The 23,404-nt window shown below is 43.5% G+C and overlaps 1 protein-coding gene across 1 annotated transcript in view; it reads right to left on the bottom strand.

Moving 5' to 3' along the window:
* Positions 1–18,949, bottom strand: part of LOC308337881 (ankyrin repeat domain-containing protein 26-like) — a 147,167-nt gene extending 128,218 nt beyond the window's left edge. Inside the window, exon 1 of the mRNA XM_080831426.1 lies at positions 18,707–18,949. Coding sequence (XP_080687552.1) covers positions 18,707–18,781 — 75 coding nt within the window. The 5' untranslated portion in view covers positions 18,782–18,949. The remainder of the gene's footprint in view (positions 1–18,706) is intronic.
* Positions 18,950–23,404: the final 4,455 nt, after the last annotated feature.

The raw sequence follows: 23,404 nt of genomic DNA, 5'->3' as shown, positions 1-23,404 counted from the left end.
CCTCTCTGACAACTTTATCATCTCCTCAGGTAGCCAGCAGGAAGAACAGTCTGGTGTGTAGCTTTCCATTCTTACTGGCTCCAAAATATTCCACAACATGTGTAATCGGAAGTATAGGCTAGTTCTCCTAAAAAATTATTTTTACATGTAAGTCTCTAATCCACCTGGAACTTCTTTCTTTTTTTTTTTTTTTTAAGATTTTATTTATTTATTTGACAGAGAGAGATCACAAGTAGGCAGAGAGGCAGGCAGAGAGTGTGGGGGGGGGGAAGCAGGCTTGCTGCCGAGCAGAGAGCCCGATGCTGGCTCGATCCTGCTCAATCCCGGGACCCTGGGGTCATGACCTGAGCTGAAGGCAGAGGCTTTAACCCACTGAGCCACCCAGGCACCCCTGGAACTTATACTTATTTCTTATGTATGACATGGGAGCTCAAGTTCACATTTTGTTCCTAAATGGTGAGTGATTAGGCCAAAACAATTTATTAAATCAACCATCTTTTCCCACTGTCAATAACTGCTGTTGCTGTAGACTGAATTCCCGAGTACGCTAGGACATGGTTCTTACTCTCCGTTATGTTTCTTTGTTCTCTTTGACAACTCCTATAACAACAACATGAATTTTTAATAATAATGATTAGATAGCTTAATTGCTCTCTGGGCAAACCTCTCTCTAGGAGTTTCATTTTTCATAATTTCCTAGGCTGGTCTCAGATTTGGGGTTTTTTTTTGGGGGGGGAGGCAAAATTTTAAACAATCTTCCATATAAATTTTAAGATCATTTTTATTCAATTCCAAATAAAACTCTGACTCTAAATGCAACTGCATTAAATAGATAATTTTGGAAGAGTTAACATTTGCATGATATTTGCTTGTCTTTCCCTCCAGAAATGTGGACTATCCTTTCATTTGTCAGATCATGTTGCATACCCTTCATAAGATTTTTATGGTTTTCTGCATATAGTCTTTATTCCTTTCGTGTTTAGTTCTGTTTCACAGTTTTTGTTGCTAATGTGAATAAAGTATTTTTACTATTCTGACTTGTGGCTGGTGATTGCTAGTATAGAGAAAAGCTCTTCACTTAGATATAGTTAAATTGTTTCTAGTCAGTTTACCAAACACACTCATAATTTCAGAATCTCGTGGTTTTTCTAGTTATGCAATCATATCACTATTTAAAAGAGATCACCTTTTCTAATAATTATAATCAATATTAATTTTCTTAGCCTTCTGAATTCCCCAGAATCCTGAAAATAATGTCCAATGCTAATAGGAGCAAACATATCTTTTTTCTCTTGATAATGGAAAAGGCTTTTCAGTTTCCACATTTAGTATAATGCTTCCTCTTGGTTTTTTAACAAATATTTAAGTAATTGTCATTAATTTCCATCTTATTTAGCATAAGCCAGCTACAGGAAAGTGATATAGCTATGGAGCACAAAATCTGAACTTTTAGAAGTCTTCTCCAGTGAGAGATGCCCCTGCCTGAAAAGTGCTCAGGTGGCAAAGTGGGGCAGAATCCTAGGTGGGACAGGGTGGTCTCAGGTCACAGGTCACAGAAAGAACAGGGTGCCTGAGCCGGCAGAGTTCCCAAGCATTGGAGCAGGGAAATCAGCTACAGCCAGTGAGCCCAGGAATGGGCTCTCAGCTTGGTTTGTCATGAACCCTGGTATAATCAGGAGACCACTCTCTGTATAGACGCCCTGCAAAGGGCAGAAACACAGTGACCTTCTGCCTTCCCCTTCCCCTGGGGAGCAGCGGTGTGGGTGGGCACTGCGGGAGTCTGCAGAGTTTGGCACACACAAAAGTGAAGATCGCTTCTCCCTGAGGGTTTACTGAAGAGAGGGGCCACAGTCTTTCAGTTCCAGGGCTGGAGATCAGGGTAGGGCCATTTTTATCTTCATCCTCTGAAGTAGCGCACAAAGCCTTCAGGGAACTAAAGTCACATAGAACAACCCCAAGCAGCTTACACTGAGCTCAAGTCCCCTGGCAAGGGGTAGTGCAAAACAAACTTCGCCCAAGCAAAGACACTTGAGAGTCAGTGCAGCAGGCCCCTCCCCCAGAAGACCAGCAGGAACAGCAGGCGAATACCAAGTTTACTGAACACACAGAACTGCAAAACTCTCAATTCGTGGGGTTTTTTCATGATTCTTTTCTTTCCATTTAAAATTTCCTTTTCTTTTTTCTTTTTTCCTTTTCAACTAGCTTCTGATTTTTATCAACTCTGTTTTTAAGTCTTTTTTAAACTTTCACTTTTACATTAGCATTTTATAGATATAGTCTTCATTTTTGGCTTCCCTTCACTGTATTCAATTTTATTTTTGTACAGATATAAGCTATGCTTTCTTTACAACTTTGGGAGTTAGTGCTTTCTAACAGACCAAATACCCCCAGGACCAAGAAGATCACCCTGTTTTGTCCACCTGGGAGATTATATTCTTTTTCCCCACTTTTTCTTTTTCTTTTCTTTTTTGGTTTCCGACCTCCTCAGATTTCTCTAATGTGTATTTCACTTGGGTTGTGGTTGATATGTTTTTTTAAGATTTTATTTAGGGATGCCTGGGTGGCTCAGTCATTAAGCGTCTGCCTTTGGCTCAGGTCATGATCCCAGGGTCCTGGGATTGAGCCCCACATCAGGCTCCCTTCTTGGTGGGAAGCCTGCTCTTCCCTCTCCCACTCCCCATGCTTGTGTTCCCTCTCTCACTGTGTCTCTCTCTCTGTCAAATAAATAAATAAAATCTTAAAATAAAAAAAGATTTTATTTATTTGAGAGTGAGAGAGCAAGTATCAGTGGGGGGGAAGGCCAGCAATACCATAAAGTGAAACAATATTAGAATTATTGGTGTCCCTGAAGAAGAAAAAAGAGAGAAAGGGACAGAAGGTATATTTGAGCAAATCATAGCTGAGAAATTCTCTAATCTGGGGAAGGAAACAGGCATTCAAGTCCACGAGGTAGACTGGACCACTCTCAAAAATCAATAATAAAAAAAAAAACATCCCAACATAATAGTGAAGCTTGCAAATTTCAGAGATAAAAAGAAAAATCCTGAAAGCAGCTCAAGTCAAGGGGATCTTAACCTACAGGGGTAGAAACATTAGGCTGGCAGCAGACCTACCCACAGAGATCTGGCAAGCCAGAAAGGGCTGACATGATATATTCAGGTACTAAATGAGAAAACTATGCAGCCAAGAATACTTTATTCAGCAAGGCTGTCATTCAGAATGGAAGGAGAGATAAAGAGTTTCCAGTACAAACAGAAATTAAAAGTATTTGGGACACTAAACCAGCCCTGCAAGAAATATTAAAGGGGATCCTGTACGCAAAGAGAGAGCCCACACGTAACACAGATCAGAAAGAAACAGAAACAATCTACAGAAACAGAAACTTTACAGGTAATACAGTGGCACTAAATTCATCTTTCTATACTGACTCTGAATGTAAATGGGCTAAATGCTCCAATCAAAAGACACAGGGCATCAGAATGGATTTAAAAAAAAAAAAAAAAGGGCAAGACCCATCCATATGCTGTCTACAAGAGACTCATTGTAGACCTAAAGACACCTCCACATTGAAAGTAAGGAGGTGGAGAACCATTCATCATGCCAATGGACCTCAAAAGAAAGCTGGGGTAGCAATCCTCACATTAGACAAATTAGATTTTAAACCAAAACTGTAGTAAGGAATGAAGAGGGACATTATTATCATAATAAAGGGTCTATCCAACAAGAAGATCTAATGATTATAAATATTTTCATGTGCCTAATTTGGGAGCAGCCAATGATATAAACCAATTCATAACCAAATTAAAGCAACACACTGATAATAATACAGTAATAGTAGGGGACACTTCAACAGCCCACTCACAGCAATGCACAGATCATCTGAGCAGAAGACCAACGTGGAAACAAGGGCTTTGAATGACACCCTAGACCAAATGGACTTCACAGATATATACAGAGCATTCCATCATAAAGCAACAGAATACACATTCTTTTCAAGTGCACATGGAACCTTCTCCAGAATAGATCACGTACTGGGATACAAATCAGGTCTCAACCAGTACAAAAAGACTGGGATTATCCCCTGCATATTTTCAGATCACAATGTTATGAAACTTGAACTCATTCACAAGAGGAAATTTGGAAAGAACTGAAATACACGGAGGTTAAAGAGCATCCTACCAATGAATGGGGCAACCAGGAAATTAAAGAATTTTAAAAATTTATGGAAACAAATGAAAATGAAAACACAACTGTTCAAAAACTTTGGGATTCAGCCAAGGCAGTCCTAAGAGGGAAGTACATAACAATACAAGCCTTTCTCAAAAAATTAGAAAAGTCTCAAACACACAAGTGACTCTTACACCTAAAGGAGCTGGAGAAAGAACAGCAAATAAAGCCTAAACCAAGCAGGAGGCGAGAAATAATAAAGATTCGAGTAGAAATCAATGAACTAGAAACCAAAAGAACAATAGAACAGATCAATGAAACTAGAGCTAGTTCTTTTAAAGAATGAATAAGATTGATAAACCCCTGGCCAGACTTATCAGAAAGAAAAGAGAAAGGACACAAATACATAAAATCATGAATGAAAGACGAGAAATCACAACCAACACCGAAGAAATATAAACAATTATAAGAACATATTATGAGCAACTATATGCCAACAAAATAGGCGATCTGGAGGAAATGGATGCATTCCTAGATACATGTAAACTACCAAAACTGAACCAGGAAGAAATAGAAAACCTGAACAGATCCATAACCAGCAAGGAAATTGAAGCAGTGATCAAAAATCTCCCAACAAACAAAAGGCCAGGGCCAGATGGCTTCCCAGGGGAATTCTACCAAACAATTTACAGAAGAATTAATACCTATTCTTCTGAAGCTATTTCAAAAATAGAAATGGAATGAAAACTTTCAAACTCTTTCTATGAGGCCACAATTACCTTGATCCAAAAACCAGACAAAGACCCCACCAAAAAGGAGAATTACAGACCAATATCCCTGATGAACATGGATGCAAATATTTTCACCAAAATACTAGCCAATAGGATCCAATAGTACATTAAAAGGATTATTCACCATGACCAAGTGGGATTTATTCCTGGGCTGCAAGGGTGGTTCAACATCCACAAATCAATCAATGTGATATACTACATAAATAAAAAGGACAAGAACCATATGATACTCTCAAGAGATGCAAAAAAAGCATTTGACAAAGTACAGCATCCTTTCTTGATTAAAACTCTTCAGTGTAGGGATAGAGGGAACATACATCAACATCATAAAAACCCACAGCGAATATCATTCTCAGTGGGGAAAAACTGAGAGCTTTTCCTCTAAGTCAGTAACACGGTAGGAATGTCCACTCTCACCACTGCTGTTCAACATAGTACTGGAAGTCCTACCCTCAGCAACCAGACAACAAAAAGAAATCAAAGGCATCCAAATAGGCAAAGAAGAAATCAAACTCCCACTCTTTGCAGATGATATTCTACATGGAAAATCCAAAAGACTCCACTCCAACTTGCTAGAACTCATATAGGAATTAAGCAGAGTTGGCAGGATATAAAATCAAGGCACAGAAATTAGTTCCATTTGTATACACTAACAATGAGACAGAAGAAAGAGAAATTAAGAAGTCTATCCCATTTACAATTGCACCAAAAACCATAAGATACCTAGGAAAAAAACCTAACTGAAGAGGCAAAGGATCTGTATTCAGAAAACTATAGAACACTCATGAAAGAAGTTGAGGAAGACACAAAGAAATGAAAAAACATTCCATGCTCATGGATTGGAAAAACAAATATCGTCAAAATGTTTACACTACCCAGAGCAATGCAATCCCTATCAAGATACCATCAACCTTTTTCACAGAACCGGAACAAATATTCCTAATATTTGTATGGAAACCGAAAAGACCTGAAAAGCTAAAGGAATGTTGAAAAAGAAACAAAACCTGGTGGCTTCACAATTCCAGACTTCAAGCTCTATTACAAAGCTGTCATCATCAAGACAGTATGGTACTGGCACAAAAACAGACACACAGATCAATGGAACAGAATAAAGAACCCAGAAAAGAACCTTCAACTCTATGGTCAACTAATCTTTGACAAAGTAGGAAAGAATATCCAAAGACTCTTCAATAAATGGTGTTGAGGAAATTTCACAGCCACTGCAGAAGAATGAAACTGTACCATTTCTTTAAACCATACACAAAAATAGACTCAAATGGCTAAAAGACCTAACTGTGAGACAGGGATCCATCAAAATCCTGGAGGAGAACACAGGCAGCAACCTCTTCAACCTCGGCTGCAGCAAATTCTTGCTGGACATGTCTTCAAAGGCAAGGGAAACAAAGGCAAAAATGAACTATTGGGACTTCATCAAGATAAAAGGCTTCTGCACAGCAAAGGAAAGAGTCGACAAAACCAAAAAACCAACAGAATGGGAGAAGATATTTGCAAACGACATATCAGATAAAAGACTAGTATCCAAAATCTATAAAGAACTTATCAAACTCAACAGCCAAAAGACAAATAATCCAATCAAGAAATGGGCAGAAGACATGAACAGACATTTCTGCAAAGAAGACATCCAAATGGCCAACAGACACATGAAAAAATGCTCCAAATCACTCGGCATATACACTCAGGAAATACATACCAAAACCACAATGAGATACCACCTCACACCAGTCAGAATCGCTAAAATTAACAAGTCAGGAAACAACAAATGTTGGTAAGGATGCAGAGAAAGGGAAACGCTCCTACTCTGTTGGTGGAAATGCCAGCTGGTACAGCCACTTTGGAAAACAGTGTAGAGACTCTTCAAAAAGCTGCAAATAGAGCTAGCCTACGACCCAGCAATTGCACTACTGGGCATTTACCCTAAAGATACAAACGTAGTGATCCGAAGGGGCACCTGCACCCCAGTGTTTATAGGAGCAATGTCCATAATAGCCAAACTATGGAAAGAGCGGAGATGTCCACTGACAGATGAAGGGATAAAGAAGATATTAGATAGATAGATAGATAGATAAGATATATATACATACAAAGGAATATTAGCCATTAGGATGAATACTTAACATTTACATCTACATGGGTGGAACTGGAGGGTATTATACTGAGAAATAAATCAATCAGAGAAAGGCAATTGTCATATGGTTTCATTCACATGCGGGACATAAGAAACACCATCAAGGATCACAGGGAAAGAAGGGAAAACTGAATGAGAAGTCATCAGAGAAGGAGAAAAACTATGAGAGACTCTTAACTATAGGAAACAAACTGAGGGTTGCAGGAGGGGAGGTGAGTGGGGGGATGGGGTGACTGGGTGACGGGCATTAAGGAAGGCATGTGATGTGATGAGCACTGTGTTTTACATAACTGATGAACTATTGAAAATTACATCTAAAATTATGATATACTATATATGTTTGCTAACTGAATTTATTTAAAATATATATATAAAGAAAATTAATCTAGACACAGACCCTATAACTTTCATGAAAATTAACTCAAAATAGATCAGTCTTAAATGTAAAACATGAAACTGCAAGAAATGCCGGTGATCCTGGGTTTGACAATGACTCTTCAGATACAACTCGAAAAGCATAGTTTATAAAAAAATAATAATAATAAATTGGACAGGATTATAATTAAAAACTTCTGCCCTGTGAAAGACACTGGTTAAGATAAGACAAGCCACAGGCTGGTGGAAATTTGTACAAAACACATAGCCAGTTAAAGAAGTTGAACCCAAAATACAGAAGGAACTCTTAAAACTCAAAAAACAACCCAATTAAAAAGTGAGCTAGAGATCTAAAGAGACAGCTCACCAAAATAGATATGCCCCTTTCTTTACCATACACAAGAATTAACTCAAAGTGAATCACACATATAAATGTGACAGCTAAAATTGTAAAATTTTTGGAAAAAAGGACAAGAGTCTTTATGACCTTTGACTGGCAAGGCTTTCTAAAATATGACTTAAATACAAAAGTGATTAAAAAAATTTATAGGTGAATTGTATTTGAACAAGATTAAAAAACTATTGTTGTGCAATCAAGAAAGTGAAAAGATGACCCACAAAATAGAAGAAAATATATGCAAGTCATATGTTTGATAAGGGCATGATGTCCAAAATATATGAGGATTTCTTACAACTCAGTAAGAAGAACAAAAAAGTACCCAATCTGAAAAAGGACAAAGCTGAATAGACATTCTGCCAAAGAAGATACACAGATAAACAGATGTGAAGATGTTCAACATCCTTAGTCATTAGGGAAGTGCAAATCAAGACCACAATGAGGGGTGGGTGGTTGTCTCAGTCAGAAGAGAGAGTGACTCTTGATCTTGGGGTTGTGAGTGCGAGCCCCACATGGGGTGTAGAGATTACTTAAATAAAACTTTAAAACACACACATACACAATGAGATAACACTTCATACTCACTAGGATGACTGTAATTAAAAATCAAGGGGGGCTCGCCTGGGTGGCTAAGTTGTTAAGCATCTGCCTTGGGCTCAGGTTGTTATCCCAGGGTCCCGGGATCCCTGCTCGGTGGGAAGCCTGCTTCTTCCTCTCCCACTCCCCCTGCTTGTAGTCCCCCTCTGTCTCTCTGTCAAATAAATAAATGAAATCTTAAAAAAAAAAAAGGGGGGGGGTGCCTGGGTGGCTCAGTCAATTAAGTGTCTGCCTTCGGCTCAGGTCATGCATGATCCCAGGGTCCTGGAGTCAAGCCCCATGTTGGGCTCTCTGCTCAGCAGGAGCCTACTTCTTCTCCCTCTCCCTCTGCCTCCCTCTCCCTTTGCCTGCCACCCCACCTGCTTGTGCTCTCTCCCTCTCTATGCCAAATAAATAAATAAAATATTTTTTAAAAAATTAAAATGGCAGTTTATAACAAGTGTTAAAGAGGATGCAGAAAAATTGAAATGTTTGTAGATAGAAATGTGAAATGGTGCTCCAACTTTGGAAAACAGTTGACAGTTCCTCAAAATATTAAACACAGAGGTATCAAACAATGCAGCAATTCCATCCAAAAAAAATGAAGATATACATCCACAGCAAAAACTTGTACATCAATGTTCACAGCAGCATTTTTCATAAGAGCCAAAAAGTGGGAAAAAACCTAAAGGTCCATCAACTAAAGAATGAATAAACATAATGTGGCACATCCATACAATGAAATATTATTTGGCCACAAAAAAGAATGAAGTATTGATGCATGCTACAATGCAGATGAATCCTGAAAACATCATGCTAACGGAATGAAGCTAGACACCCCAAAAAAACACACATTGCGTGATTCACTTTATATGAAATACCCAGAATGGGCAAATCCATACAGAAAGTAGATTAGCTGTTGCCAAGGACTGGAGGGAAGAGAATTCAGGGGGAAATGGGGAATGACTGCTAATGTGCATAGGGTTTCTCCTGGAGATAAATAAAAATATTCTAGGATTAGATTGTGGTGATGGCTACACAACTCTTAAATATACTAAAAGCCACTGAATTGGGTGAATTATATGATATGTGAATCACATCTCAATAAAATTTTTAAAAAAACAGTTGAGTTTTTGTGCAGCATTTCCACTGTTCTGGTGAGAACAAAATATATATACATATATGTACTACTAAATATAAATTGCATAATTTCAGTGATTGCACATGGGTTCAATATTCTTACATTCGCTTTTAAAACTCTACTGCACCTGCCATGTCCACGATAGCCAAATTATGGAAGGAACCTAGATGTCCACTGACAGATGAATGGATAAAGAAGATGTGGTATATATATATACAATGGAACACTATGCAGCCATCAAAAGAAATGAAATCTTGCCATTTGCGATGATGTGGATAGAACTAGAGGGTATTATGCTGAGCGAAATAAGTCAATCAGAGAAAGACAATTATCATATGATCTCCCTTATATGAGAAAGTTGAGAGGCAACGTCGGGGGTTTGGGGGATAGGAAAGGAATAAATGAAACAAAATGGGATTGGGAGGGAGACAAACCATAAGAGACTCTTAATCTCACAAAACAAACTAAGGGTTGCCGGGGGGAGGAGGGTAGGGAGAGGGTGGCTGGGTTATGGACACTGGGGAGGGTGTGTGCGATGGTGAGTGCTATGAAGTGTGTAAACCTGGCGATTCACAGACCTGTACCCCTGGGGTTAATAATACATTATATGTTAATTTTAAGTAAATAAATAAATACTGCACCTACCTCCTTAGTGCAGTAGGCAGCACGTCAGTCTCATAAAACTAATACTGCATTATTCTATACACTAATAATGAAACAGCAACAAGAGATTAAGAAAACAGTCCAATTTACCACTGCACCAAAAATAATAAGGTGCTTACCTTATTTTCATAGACAAGAAAATGAAGGTTCCAAAGAGACTAAGGTACTTTCCCAATGTCACACAGCTAGTAAATAGTGAAGATATGACTGGAACCTACACTGCCCCAATCCAAACCCAACAAACGTACCTCCTTGTTCAGCTTTCAGCACTGCTGTGTAATAAGGAAAAGCTCAGGCTCTCAATAAAATAGTTAAAATTTGGGGTTTTGAAGGAAAATATTATACTATGAATAACAACAGTATAGGCCTCAATAATACATCTGATATTCCAATATGCAATATCAACAAACTCATACATCAATCCCAAAGAATCACTACAGAATCATGAATTAGTATGCTAGTGAAACAACCCTGCTTGCAGTCCTAGTTGGTCAACTTTTTGTCAAATTCCATATTTAGTTACGGTGCTCAAATTAATGTCAGATGAATGACTTCGTAAGGCCAAAAGATGTACATTAAAGAGTATGTGGGGGGCACCTAAGTGGCTCAGTTAAGCGTCTGACTCTTGGTCTTGTCTCAGGTCATGATCTCAGGGTCATGAGATCGAGTCCTGTATCAGGCTCTGTGCTGGCATCCTGCTTAAGATTCTTTCTCTCCCTCTGCCTCTGCCCTTCCCCCACACACACTCTCTCCCTTTCTCTCTAAAAAAAAAAAAAAAAAAATTAATTTAGTAAAAGGTATGTGGAATGTTCCTGATGCCTAAGCCCCAAAGAAGGCATGTGAAAAACTGATATAATTAAATATCAGAATACTTTAACAATTCTATCTAGAGAATCCACGGCCTACACAACTGAAACACAAGTTTTATCACCAGTCCTACCACAAAAACATCAACAAAGAAAAGAAAATGATATTATATTCCCTCTCCAACTTCAAGTTCCCCTCACACAATTTGAAGTTCATGCAAATTTAATTCTACAAAGCTTTTTAAAAAACAAAAAATTCTGGCATCCCTGAATTTCAAGTCACTCCTGGTGGAGATGGGTCAGCAACGCAAAGACAAGTAAAGTGGGACGACAGAGAAATAGTTTCTACAACGTCACCTTGGGAAGGCAAATCTGAGCTGCAGAAGGTACCCCACTACCATTCGTGGGGACAGAAGGAAAACAGGAACATAAAAGAGAACAAGTGCTCTGACGCAGAGTCATCACAGACAGAGCTAGGGTTCTACACCCAGCGACTGGGAAAAGGCACCCAAACCATCTCCCACCTCCAGCACACAAGTTCTTCTGTGCCAGTGGAATGAGAGTCAGGAGCTGGTCCCAGGAGTCAACAACTCTGAGCCAAAAATCAGAAAGCCACCTGGATGGAAAAAGAGACAGAGGAAATACTTCTCATAATGCATATTATTCAAAACAATCCAAAACGCATTACAAGGATCCCAATGAAATTCTAGGGAAGGGGATTCTGAAAATTCTAACACACAAGAGATACGTAAAATTAGAATTTATTGTCTTTATTGTGTGTCCTTTCTGAATCATTTCATCTCAAGTATTAGAACATTTACAAGGGTTTCAAAGATAAATTCTGAACTTTATCGCCTCGTGTGTTTTTTCTTTTAATGCTTTATGTTCTTTGAATTATCTTACCACCAAGGTTTTCAGAAAATTAACCTATACTACTATATTTATATGTAATCTTCAAAACCTTATCATCATGAGTAAATATCTACAATTACCTTCTACAAATACCGTGCAGAATAAAACAAAAGCATAGCGCTCTCAGAGAATATATAGTCTATCCTACTGTATAAATTAGCTTGGAAACAAAAGGAAAACTAACACGAGAAATCGTGCTGAAATGATATGGCATTCTTTGAAATGTTTATACCTCTCAGGAAATGTACTTCTATTACTTAAGACAGAAAGAATAAAAAGAAAGAAAAAAATTTTGCATGCAATTAGAAATTCCTCAGTCTCCTTCAACCCCAAGTACAAAACTAGAGAGAAGTGAGGTAGAGTCACAAGGGAAACAATGAAGGTCAAAGCCTCCTTCCTGATGAAGGATTCTGAGTGGCTGCTGCAACCAATTCTGCAACTCAGTGCTTAACACAAATTTACTACCTCATGGTTCTAAAGGTCACAGACCTAACATGGGTATCACTGGGCTAAAACCAAGATGTCAGCAAGACTAATTCCTTCTATGGACTCTAGGGAGAATCCGTTCCCTTGAATTTTCCAGCTTCTGGAGGCTATTCACTTTCCTTATCTTCAAGGTGCTTCACACTACCCCCTGCTCGTTGTCACATCTCTTTCTCTGACTCTGACTCTCCCACCTCCCTCTTATAGGGACGCTTGTGATTACACTGCACTCACCCAGATAATCTAGGACAATCTCTCCCTTAACTTAATCACATCTGCAAAGTCCCTTCTGCCATGTATGACATACAGGGTTCCAGAGAGTACCACGTGAACATCTTTGTGGGCTACTGTACCACCTACCAGGGGAAGTTCATTGAACCCAGTTTGGCAAAATCAAATACAAAGCATCTTCTATACCGCTATCCCATTCCTTTTTGCTCACCTATGTTATAAAATCAATATATGTCAGCTATTGGATTTGCCTCTACTACACCATTCTATACCATACTATACCGTACAAGACTTTATGGACCACACTGAGAAAGAGAAAAGCAGCCCCTGACATCTGGAAGCTGGCCTGCTGCTACCAAGCTAGGCTTTGCTGTCACTACAAACAGAGTGAGGCACTCACAGCTAGGTCTTTTTTTTTTTTTTTTCTTAAGATTTTATTTATTTATTTGACAGACAGAGACCACAAGTAGGCAGAGAGGCAGGCAGAGAGAGAGGGAGGAAACAGGCTCCCCACCGTGCAGAGAGCCCGACGTGGGGCTCGATCCCAGGACCCCGAGACCACGACCCAAGCCGAAGGCAGAGGCTCAACCCACTGAGCCACCCAGGCGCCCCTCACAGCTAGGTCTTGATGATTCTCCTCTTGAAAATCAACAGCTTCAGGAGCGCTTCAGGGGTGCAAATAAATAAATAAAATCTTTTTTTAAAAAAATGACCAAATATCTCCCCACCATGGCTTATATGAATGACTTGCTTCATTTCCAATTAGTTTCAACTTCACCCCACCCAATTTTCTTTCCTTCTATATCAGATTAAGATACTCAATCATAGAATTATCTCTGCTTCCTAACAGCATCCAATACAGATCAAAGCCCCATCTCCTTAAATTCTTTCCAAATCACCCAACACAAGCCCAAATCCTATTTTTAAAAGCTCCTTTCAAATGTCTTCTTATTGAAACACCCCACAGTTCCCGGTGGTACGCATTTTCCCTTACTGCAACATGCAATCAACCTAACTTGGCCAACTACAAGTATATTCCTATGGTCTTTGGCTGGAAAACAGTGACAAAGCTCAGAAAAGACTACAGACCTCCAGACACTGCATTTCAAAATTAGATACAAGATTGATCATTGGCTCCCATCTTCTGCCCAACCTCTATTCTCAAGAGGGAAGGGCTAAAGTTTTTATCTGCAGCACATGGAGAGAGCCATGGAGATGAAGGCAAGACCCTGGTACAAAAAGGCAGGTAAACTCACCTACGGAAGAAGTAGAGAGGATGATTCCTGGCATCTCCATTATATCCCCACTCTATTTGGCCCAAAGGAAGCCATGTAGATTAGGGATCCTAAAATCTCCACTGTTGTAAAAGTTCCAGTGAACCCCAGAACTGTTCCCAACAATGCTACAGCCAGAATAAGGAAGAATTTAAATTGTGCAGCTAGACCCCAACATTCCTGGCCAGCTAGTTTCATAGGTTCTCCCTGATCCTTTCATTAGCCTTACAACAAGCATTTTATGTAACCAACCTAGCTGGATCCCACATAACCCTGTTACAGTGGAGGTTTAAATTTTATAGGACTATAAATATAGTACAGGCTGTGAAATCAGCCTGCCCGGATTCAAACTCTCGTTCCACCACATGCTGACTATGCCACGTTGGCTACATGCTGCAAAATACCTACTTCATGTGCTTGTTATGGGACTCAAATGAGATACCTGGTGAGCACTCAATAAATGTGATTTATTATTAATTTAGTGAAGGTATTACGAGGATTTTGGGGGGTACTGTTATGTATTGATCTGTGACCATTTTAGAGTAATAGCTGTATCAGTGAAAGTAGTATCAACATAAGAAAACCACTTGGAAGATACCATCTAAGTAAATGCACTCAAAGAATAGAGTACAGGGGTGCCTGGGTGGCTCAGTCAGTTAAGCAACCAGCTCTTGATCTCAACTCCGGCTTTGATCTCAGGGTTCTGAGCTCAAGCCCGCTAGGTGTGGAGCCTACTTTAAAAAAAAAAAAAAAAAAGAATAGACGGACCAAAAGACAAGCGGTCCTGCGCAGCTATGGCAGGGATAATGAACAAGGACATATAAATTACAGTCCACATTTCACTTCTCCTGCTGGGTATTTAATAAGCTAGAGTCAATGTTTTGGTATCCTGGGTAATAGTTCGTGGGTGCATACTATTTAAAAACAGGTTAATCGAAAGCAGATCACACATGAAACAATGAAAAATTTGTGTATGAACCCAGGATTATAATTAATCCAATTCTGTGAATCTGAAGTTCAAAAGAAAAAGGAAAAAAAGCCAGCAAAAGAAGGAAAGAAAAAAGATCATTACCACCTGGTTAACAGATTTTAGCTACATAATCACTGAAATAATTGACCAGAGAATTCATAAATATTCATAATACTTAAGACAAAACAGAATTATTACATGAGTATTTATAAGTTAAACACCACAGAATACACAAAAATTAACCCAAAATGGATCAAAGACCCAAAATGTAAGAGTTAAAACTCTAACGCTCTAAGAAAACATAGCAAGACATCTTCATGAAACTGAATTTGGTGATGATCTCTTTTTTTTTTTTTTTTTAATTTATTTGCCAGATGGAGAGTACAAGTAGGCAGAGCAGCAGGCAGAGGGAGAGGGAGAAGCAGACTCCCCGCCGAGCAGGGAGCCTGATGTGGGGCTCGATCCCAGAACTCTGGGATCATGACTCAAGCCAAAGGCAGTCACTTAACCGACTGAGCCACCCAGGGGCCCCATGGTGATGATCTCTTGAATATAACACTAAAAGCACAGGCAAAATAAGAAAAAAATGCATAAAATGAACCTCATCAAAATTAACAACTTTTGTACATCAAAGAACATTATCAATAGAATAAAAAGGCAACACACAGAATGGGAGAAAATATTTGCAAATCTGACATTTAATAAGGGATTAATATCCAGAATATATAGAGAACTCCTGAAAGTCAACAACAAAACCACCCAATTCAAAACAGGCAAAGGACTCAACAGATATTTCTCCAAAGAAGATATACAAATGTAAATGGCCAGGAAGCACATAAAATAGTGCTCAACAGCACTAATCATCAGGGAGATGCAAATAAAAGCCACAATAAGATACCTCTGCACACCCATTAGAATAACTATTGTATTTTAAAACAACAGAAAACAACACGTGTTGGTGGAGAAACTGGAATCCTGGAGCACCACTGGTGGGACTGTGAAAAAGCACAGCCACTACAGAAAACAGCATGGCAGCTCCCCAAAACATTAAACATAGCATTTTTTTATGTGGTCCCACCAATTCCACCTCTGGGTATGCATATATCTAAAAGAACTGAAAGCAAGGTCTTGAAGAGGTATTTGTACACCCATGTTCATAGCAGCACTATTTACAAAGGCCAGGAAACAACCCAAATGTCCAGTGATGAATGAATGGATAAACAAAACGTCCTATGTCAATACGAGTGAATGTCATCTAACGTTAAAAAGGAAAAAAATTCTGACACGTGCTACAAGATGCATGCAACTTGAAAGCCTTATGCAATAAGCCAGACACGAAAGGACAAATACTGTGTGACTCCACTTACATGAGATACCTGCATGAGCCAGATGCACAGAGACAAAAGTGCAACGGTGGTTGCCAAGAGCTGGACGGAGAAAGGAATGGTAAGTCAATGACTCATGAGGGCCGTTTCAGTTTGGAAGGACAGCAAAGTTCTAGAGATGGGCAGTGGGGATGGTTGCACAAGATGTGAATGCACTTAAAGCCAATGAATTGTACACTTAAAAATGTTAATCACATGCTATGAATGTTGTATCAGAAAAAAGCGTAAAACTTACAGCATTACAGGGCAAAACCAAAAAATCGCTAAATAAAAGTATTGGCAGCACGTCTTAGAGAAAACTCAAGTATTTATATTCCCTCTGAATAATCTGAGAAAAAAATGCCAAAGACCGGAAACCCAGTGGGCTTGTTCGCATCTGTACAGCTTCTGCAGAGGATGCATTCACCACCTAGAGGTGCTGGTTCGGAGAAAGCTGGGGTGACAAGTGGCAGAACTAAGGCACTTTGAAATGAGCACCAAAACTAGGCTGTTTCCAGAGTAGCAAAGGTAATAAAGCTCGTGGCTACTACAACGCAAGTCCCCTTCTCAATCCAAATGACAGACTCCGTAATTAATCAAAAAGTAAGGCAAAAAGCAAACAGATCAATGGAACAGCGTGGATTACAAAATTAACCCCCACAATTATAGTTACCTAAGTCATGACAAAGGTCGTAAATGGTGCTAAAGGGACTGGACATCCAGGTGGGGGGAAAAAATAAAGATTCCTACCTCAAAACATACACGAAAAACAAATTCCAGATGAACTGCAGATCGAAATGAGAAGAGCAAATCAGTAAAGCATTTAGAGAAAACAGAGAATGTCCTCCCAATTTTGGAGCGGGCAAAGAGTTCTTAAACAGGACAGAGCCAGGACTGACCATGAAACAATTTCTGTTAAAGTAACTCTGAAAATTAAGGATTTCTCATCAGAAGATACGTCGTTGAGTGTTAAAGCATCCACAAAATGGAAAAAAAAAAACCTCCAAACCATATACCTGACGCAATTACCATATTCGGAAAGCATAAAGAAAACTTGCAAATCAGTATTTAAGAGATTACAGGACTAATCTGAAATGGGGAAAGATTTGAAGACGCTTCACGAAAGCGTCCCAAATGACCATAGATATAGGAAAAGGTACCCCAATTCGTTCATCATCAGGGAAGCGCATATACAATTTTTTGTGCAAAACAAAGTAAGAAAATAAAAGTATGAGGACGCGCTTCCTGCAGCGGCTGAAATCCAGAGCACGGCACGCGCTGAGCCGGCGAAGGGGTGCACGGAGCCGCGGCGGCGCCCGGGGCAGAGCGCTCGGAACCCGTCACCGGCCCGCGAGGGGCGCACACGCGCGCCCCAGGCCCCAAGCCCGGGCCCCCGCGCCGCCGTCGCACGGCCGTCGCTCGCGGAATGCGCTTCGCTCCAAGCCAGGGCCTGGCAAGGCGGTTCTCAGTCCCCGAGACCGAGAGCCACACGAGGACGGCGATTCCGCAGCAGAACTTCTTCCCCGGCTCCCGGCGCTGCGGCTGAACGCGGGGCCCAACGCGGGGCCGAACGCGGGAGCCGTCGGTCCGAAGAGGGGACGAGTACACGCGCACACACACGCACGCACGCACGCACGTAACACGGTCCCCGCGCGGCCACGGGGACACAGACACGCGCACACCGCGCTGCGCTGCGGGACGAAAGGCGCACACACCGGTGCCCGAGGCCGAGCGCTGGTCGGAACAGGCACCCCCCGCGCGACGGCTCCCGGGAGCGGCCCCCGAGCACGGCGGGCGCGGCCCACATCGCCGGGCGCCCCCCAACCCGCAGGATCCTGAGCCAACGCCAGCGGGGCCGGAGGGCGGGCTGCGCACGCTCGGCTCCCGGGCCCGCCACTGGGCACCGCACGCTCGCGGGTCCGCCGGGCCGGCGTCCGCCCCCCGCGACGAGAAGAGCGCCCAGGGGCCCACGCGGGTACTGCGCCCACCTGAGCTTCCGCGAGGGGGCGCGGGGCGGGGGGAGGGGAGCGGGGGGACGCGGGGTAGGGGGGGAACCGGGCGCGGGCCAGGGGGGTAGGGGACACCGGGCACGGAAGGCGGGGGGCGGGGATCGCGGGGCGGCACCGGGCGCAGAGGGCGGGGGGCGCGGGGCGGGGGGGGGCACCGGGCGCGGGGCGGGGGGTTGGGGCACAACGGGCACTGAAGGCGGGGGGCGCGGGGCGGAGGGGGGAGGGGGCGGGGGGCGTGGCCGGGCCCGGGAGATGGGGGCGGCGGGGCCGGGGGCGCGGGGCGCCAGGAGGGCGGTGGCGCCGGGCACGGGGGGCGGCTGGCAGCTCGGCCGCGGCGGGCGCGGGGGACGCGGGGGCGCGGGGACGCGGGGACGCGGGGGGCGGGGTGCGGGCCGACTCACCGTGGATCCCGCACTTGGCTGTGGAAGTGCTGCTCCCGCACCGACACCTCGTCCTGCCCTTCCATCCTCCCTCATGCCCGCCGCCGCGCCGCCCGCGTCCGAGCGCTCCGCCGCACCATCGCCCGCCGCTCCGGGACGGAACAGACAGACAGCCGACCGCCGTCCGCAGGGTCGGCCACCGCAGCCCCGGTCACCGCCGCCGCCTCAGCAGCCTCAGCCGCCTCCCCAACGGCCGCCTCAGGCGAAGCCGCTCAAGCTGCGGAGGGCGGGCGCGGGGCGGGGCCGGGGCGGGACCTGACGTCAGAGAAAGGCGCGCTCCTCAGCCGCCGAGGGGCGTGGCCTACTGGAGAGGGGCGGTGAGGCCACGCCCCGAGGAAGTGGAGGCCGGAGCCGGGCTGCCGGGTCCAGTGCCCAAGCCGGTCGGGGACGCGATCCTGGTGGGGCGGCGGGAGCGGGTTCTTCCTCTTTGAAGGATAACGGGGCGGCCGGCCACAGCCTCGGTGCAGTTGCTCCCGGCAGGAGGGGATCTTCGTGGCCCGGCGCGGCCTGCAGGCCAGCAGGTCTCCCGCGGAACTGGCGCTCCGCCACAGCAGGTCAAAGGCCAGGAAGGACCCCCGGAAACCTGGCTCCCTTGGCTCCGATGACGGCGTCTCCCGCCTGGAAAGCATGGACAGTCCTGAGTGCGAGGCCCTTGCCGAGCCGGTGGAGTCCCCGCCCCCGGGAGGCCCTGGGCAGATGCTCATATTGGGGACCTGTTAGCACACCAAACACGGTCATTCATCCCCACTGGACTTCAGTGTTCTTTTTTCTGTTTTCGCCGCGAAACTGAGTCAGAAGGAATATTTATCATTTTACTTCGGGATTTATTTCACTATAAAGAGGTCACTTAAATGCTGCTGGCTGTGCGATTTGGGGGGCATCTCTAATTGAGAACTCAAAGGAAGTAAGAAGATCTAGAAATTGCTTTCAAATTATTTTAATGATGTATCTGCATCTAGATTTTTCAGTATCTTTTGCAATTTTGAGTTAAAAGTTTGCTCATGACTCAAAAAAAAAAATGTTTTTAAGGTCTCCAAAAAGCGTGTCAACCCCATACATCGTGCCTGTGATGCAGTAGGCTGTAAATTGTGGGTAGTGGGAGGACCAGAACAGGTTTGCTCTGAGGGAGTGCCCCTGCTGCCACAGGCTGATAAGAAACCAGGCATGCTTCCAACTGCTTAAATGCAATGTTCACTTTTATTCTTAAAATGTCTCAGAGACGGAAAGAACTACGGAAAGACAAAGTTTCTGAGTCTGTTTTTCTAGACATCCGGATTCTGAGAGCTGGGTTAAACACTTGTCCGAAATGATCTGCATAATTTCTGGGTTAATTAGAGTAAGCAGATCAGATTTTAAGACTACGGCATTTAGATGTGTTCCGGGAAGTAGATGCATTTCTGCTCTTTCTAGCCCAACCCCCAAGCATCTAGTGCTTTCTGTTTTCTTCAGCCCCTAGCCCAGGGTGGGAGGCTTCAAAAACAGCCAGAAGCTCACCCCTTCCTATACATTCTCCTGTCTGCCTTGTGGCATTGCCCCTCCTTCCATCAAGAAGGGTTTATTTTCCACCTCCTTGAATCGGGGCCTGAACAGGTGACTTGCTTTGGCCAAAAGAACAGTAGAATATATGATGCTACTTTGAAAAGCGCTTGTGCATCAGGGCTTGTCCCTTCTTACCAGCCCTGGGCATCTTCCAACTGCTACTGTGCAAATAAGCCCCGACCAAGTAGAGAGAGGGATCCCAGTCCTCTCTGGATCCCATCTGACACAGTCTTTTCTGCATCCCTCTAAAACAAATCTTCCCGTAACACCGCTTTCCTCCCCTGTTCAGTGCACCGCAATGCAGTTGTTCTCACGAAGTGTAGAATAAAACTATAATCCTTCACTTGGCTTTCAAGAGCTTGACTTTGGAGCCCGACCCCGTCCTTCCAGACACTGTCCCCACTTCATGCCCTGAAGAGCTCTCGGCTACAACCTGGCTTCTTCCTCTCTCCAATCCCCAAGGCCAAGGCCCAGCCCCTTTACCTATTCCGTATCCTCTTTCCTACTGTTCAGAGTCAGTGCTAACTCCCTTTGGCATTCACACCGAGACCCTCTTCTCGGGAAAGGGAACCTCTTACGCTGCGATGTAATGGGAATGCAAGCTGGGGCAGCCACTCTACAAAACAGTACAGAGGTTCCTCAAAAAGCTAAAAATAGAGCTACCCTACAACCCAGCAATTGCACTACTGGGTATTTATCCAAAGGATACAAACGTAGTGATCTGAAGGGGCACGTGTACCCCAATGTTTATAGCAGCAGTGTCCACAATAGCCAAACTATGGGAAGAGTCCAGATGTCCATGGACAGATGAATGGATAAAGAAGATGTGATATACACAACGGAATAGCATTCGGCCATCAAAAACGATGAAATCTTACCATTTGCAACAACAGAGATGGAGCTAGAGGGTATTAGGCTGAGCGAAATAAGTCAACTAGAGAAAGACAATTATCACATGAGTTCACTCATGTGGAAATTAAGAAACAAAACAGATGATCATAGGAGAAGGGAGAGAAAAATAAAATAAGATGAAATCAGAGAGGGACACAAACCATGAGACTCTTAACTCCAGGGAACAAACTGAGGGTTGCTGGAGGGGAGGTGGGGGGGGCGGGGTAACTGGGGGATGGGCATTAAGGACGGCATGTGATGAAGTGAGCACTGGGAGTTATATGCAACCGATGAATCACTGACCTCTGCCCCAGAAACTAATAAAACACTATATGTTAATTAATTGAATTTAAATTAAGTAAATAAATAAAAAGACGTTTCTTCTCCACAGTCTTTCCTGATGATTCCAGATTCTTCATTCACACATTCATCCAAAACTGTGGAGACACAATGGAGAGATTGCTGAGGTGCCCGGGGGGCTCAGTCAGTTAAGCATCTGCCTTCCACTCAGGTCATGATCTCGGGGTCCTGGGATCCAGTCCCGTGTCGGGCTCCCTGCTCAGCGGGGAGTCTGCTTCTCCCTCTCCCTCTGCCACTCTCCCCCTGCTTGTGCTCTTTCTCAAGTTAATACATAAAGCGAAGGAAGGGAGGGAGGAAGGGAGGGTGAAAAGAAAAAGAAAGAAAGAAAACTGCTTCAGTCCCTGCTTTCACAGAGCTTGTAACCCAGGAGTAAAGCAGAAACCTTACAGCCATTCCCTTGACCCTTAGCGTACATGTCCCTGTATCTACTGATAGTCAATGGATAAGCTCTTTAAGGTCTAGGGCATCTTTTCCTCCATCTTGTAAACATCTGTGTACTTCCTACAATACCTAATGGAATGTCTTGCGCAAAGTAGACACCTAACAAATATTCCTTGATCGGTAGGCTGCTTGCCCTGAGAAATTTCCTAGACTTCTTCACACTCCGGTATGTCTTCAAGTTTTATGGATGTAAATAATTGTGTGGGCCTTGCTGGTTCTTCCAAGTTCACAGTTCGGATGTCCGTGACTGAAGGCACTGCTTGTTGCTCCGTCCTCTGCTTCGCTGCCATGTCGTCATGTCTTTGAAACCGTTAGAATTCCAGATAATTCCACTCACTTCACTAGGCTTCGCTTTGGTTTTCTTGGTCACAATGATATCAAAGTTTTGAGATATAAGGTGACAGAGACAATGTTTTTAACCTCTTTATGCCCTATACCAAACCAAGCCAAGCAATATTTAGATGTACCCTGTATTTCTCCCAGCCTCTGCCAGAGGTGAGGATTTTCTTTTTACCTTAGCCACATAGAGCAAGAGATACCAACCAGCAAAGGTCTAGCCACATCCCAGCTATCCCTCCGTAGCGGAATAGGTAAACACACCGGGATGTGCTCATGCAGTGGGATAAGACCCTGGGGGAAAAATCAACGCACTGCGCCCACAGGCGACAATACGGGCAAATCTCTGTAACAGCGTCCAGCGTCCACAAGACAGAACAGCGCGTGCGGTATGAGTCCGTCTGGACGAAGGTCCACACCCTGCAAAACAAGACAAGGTATTATTTCAGGATACAAACATGTAGTGGACCTACAGACAAAGGGGGGAAGGATAACTTCCAGGAAGGATGGTCAGGGCAGACAATGGTGGGAGGTGCTCTGGGGGCCGCAGAGATGACTGAGCTCATTGCAAAGACTTGTCAGATCTGGACCCTGAATGCGGCTGTTTCCACCTGTCAGATGGATCCCACGGAGTCTCCCCATCACGTCACCGCAGTGTGTCCCTCTCATTGGCGGAGCCTGGGTCATGTCGCTACACCTGAGCCGCCAAGGCAGAGCACATGCGATGTTTTCTGCTTCTTTTGTGGGATAGAGTCCCTGCTTCGCAGGTTAGGGGCCTCTCGTCACATGGAAAGGGGTTTCTGATATGGTTCAGCCTAAAGGAATTATTGGGTCCAAACACAAAGTTCTCTGGAGACCCAGGACAAGCAAAGTATAAAATTTAGACTCTCTAAAGAAATACATGGACTTTAGGGCTTTGCTAAGTGATAACCAGCCAGCGCTGTGCTGGAGACCAGTTCTCGAACACCCTTGGTCATGATCCCAGGGTCCTGGGGTCGAGTTCCGCATTGGGTTCCCTGCTCAGCAGGGAGCCTGCTTCTCCCCCCCGCTTGAGCTCACTTGCTTGCTCTCTCTCTCTCTCTGACAAATAAA

Source organism: Martes martes (genome assembly GCF_963455335.1).
Source record: "Martes martes genome assembly, contig: scaffold_57, whole genome shotgun sequence".
Lineage (NCBI taxonomy): Eukaryota > Metazoa > Chordata > Mammalia > Carnivora > Mustelidae > Martes > Martes martes.
Note: the sequence above shows the minus strand (reverse complement) of the source record. Positions and strands in the feature narration are given on the sequence as shown.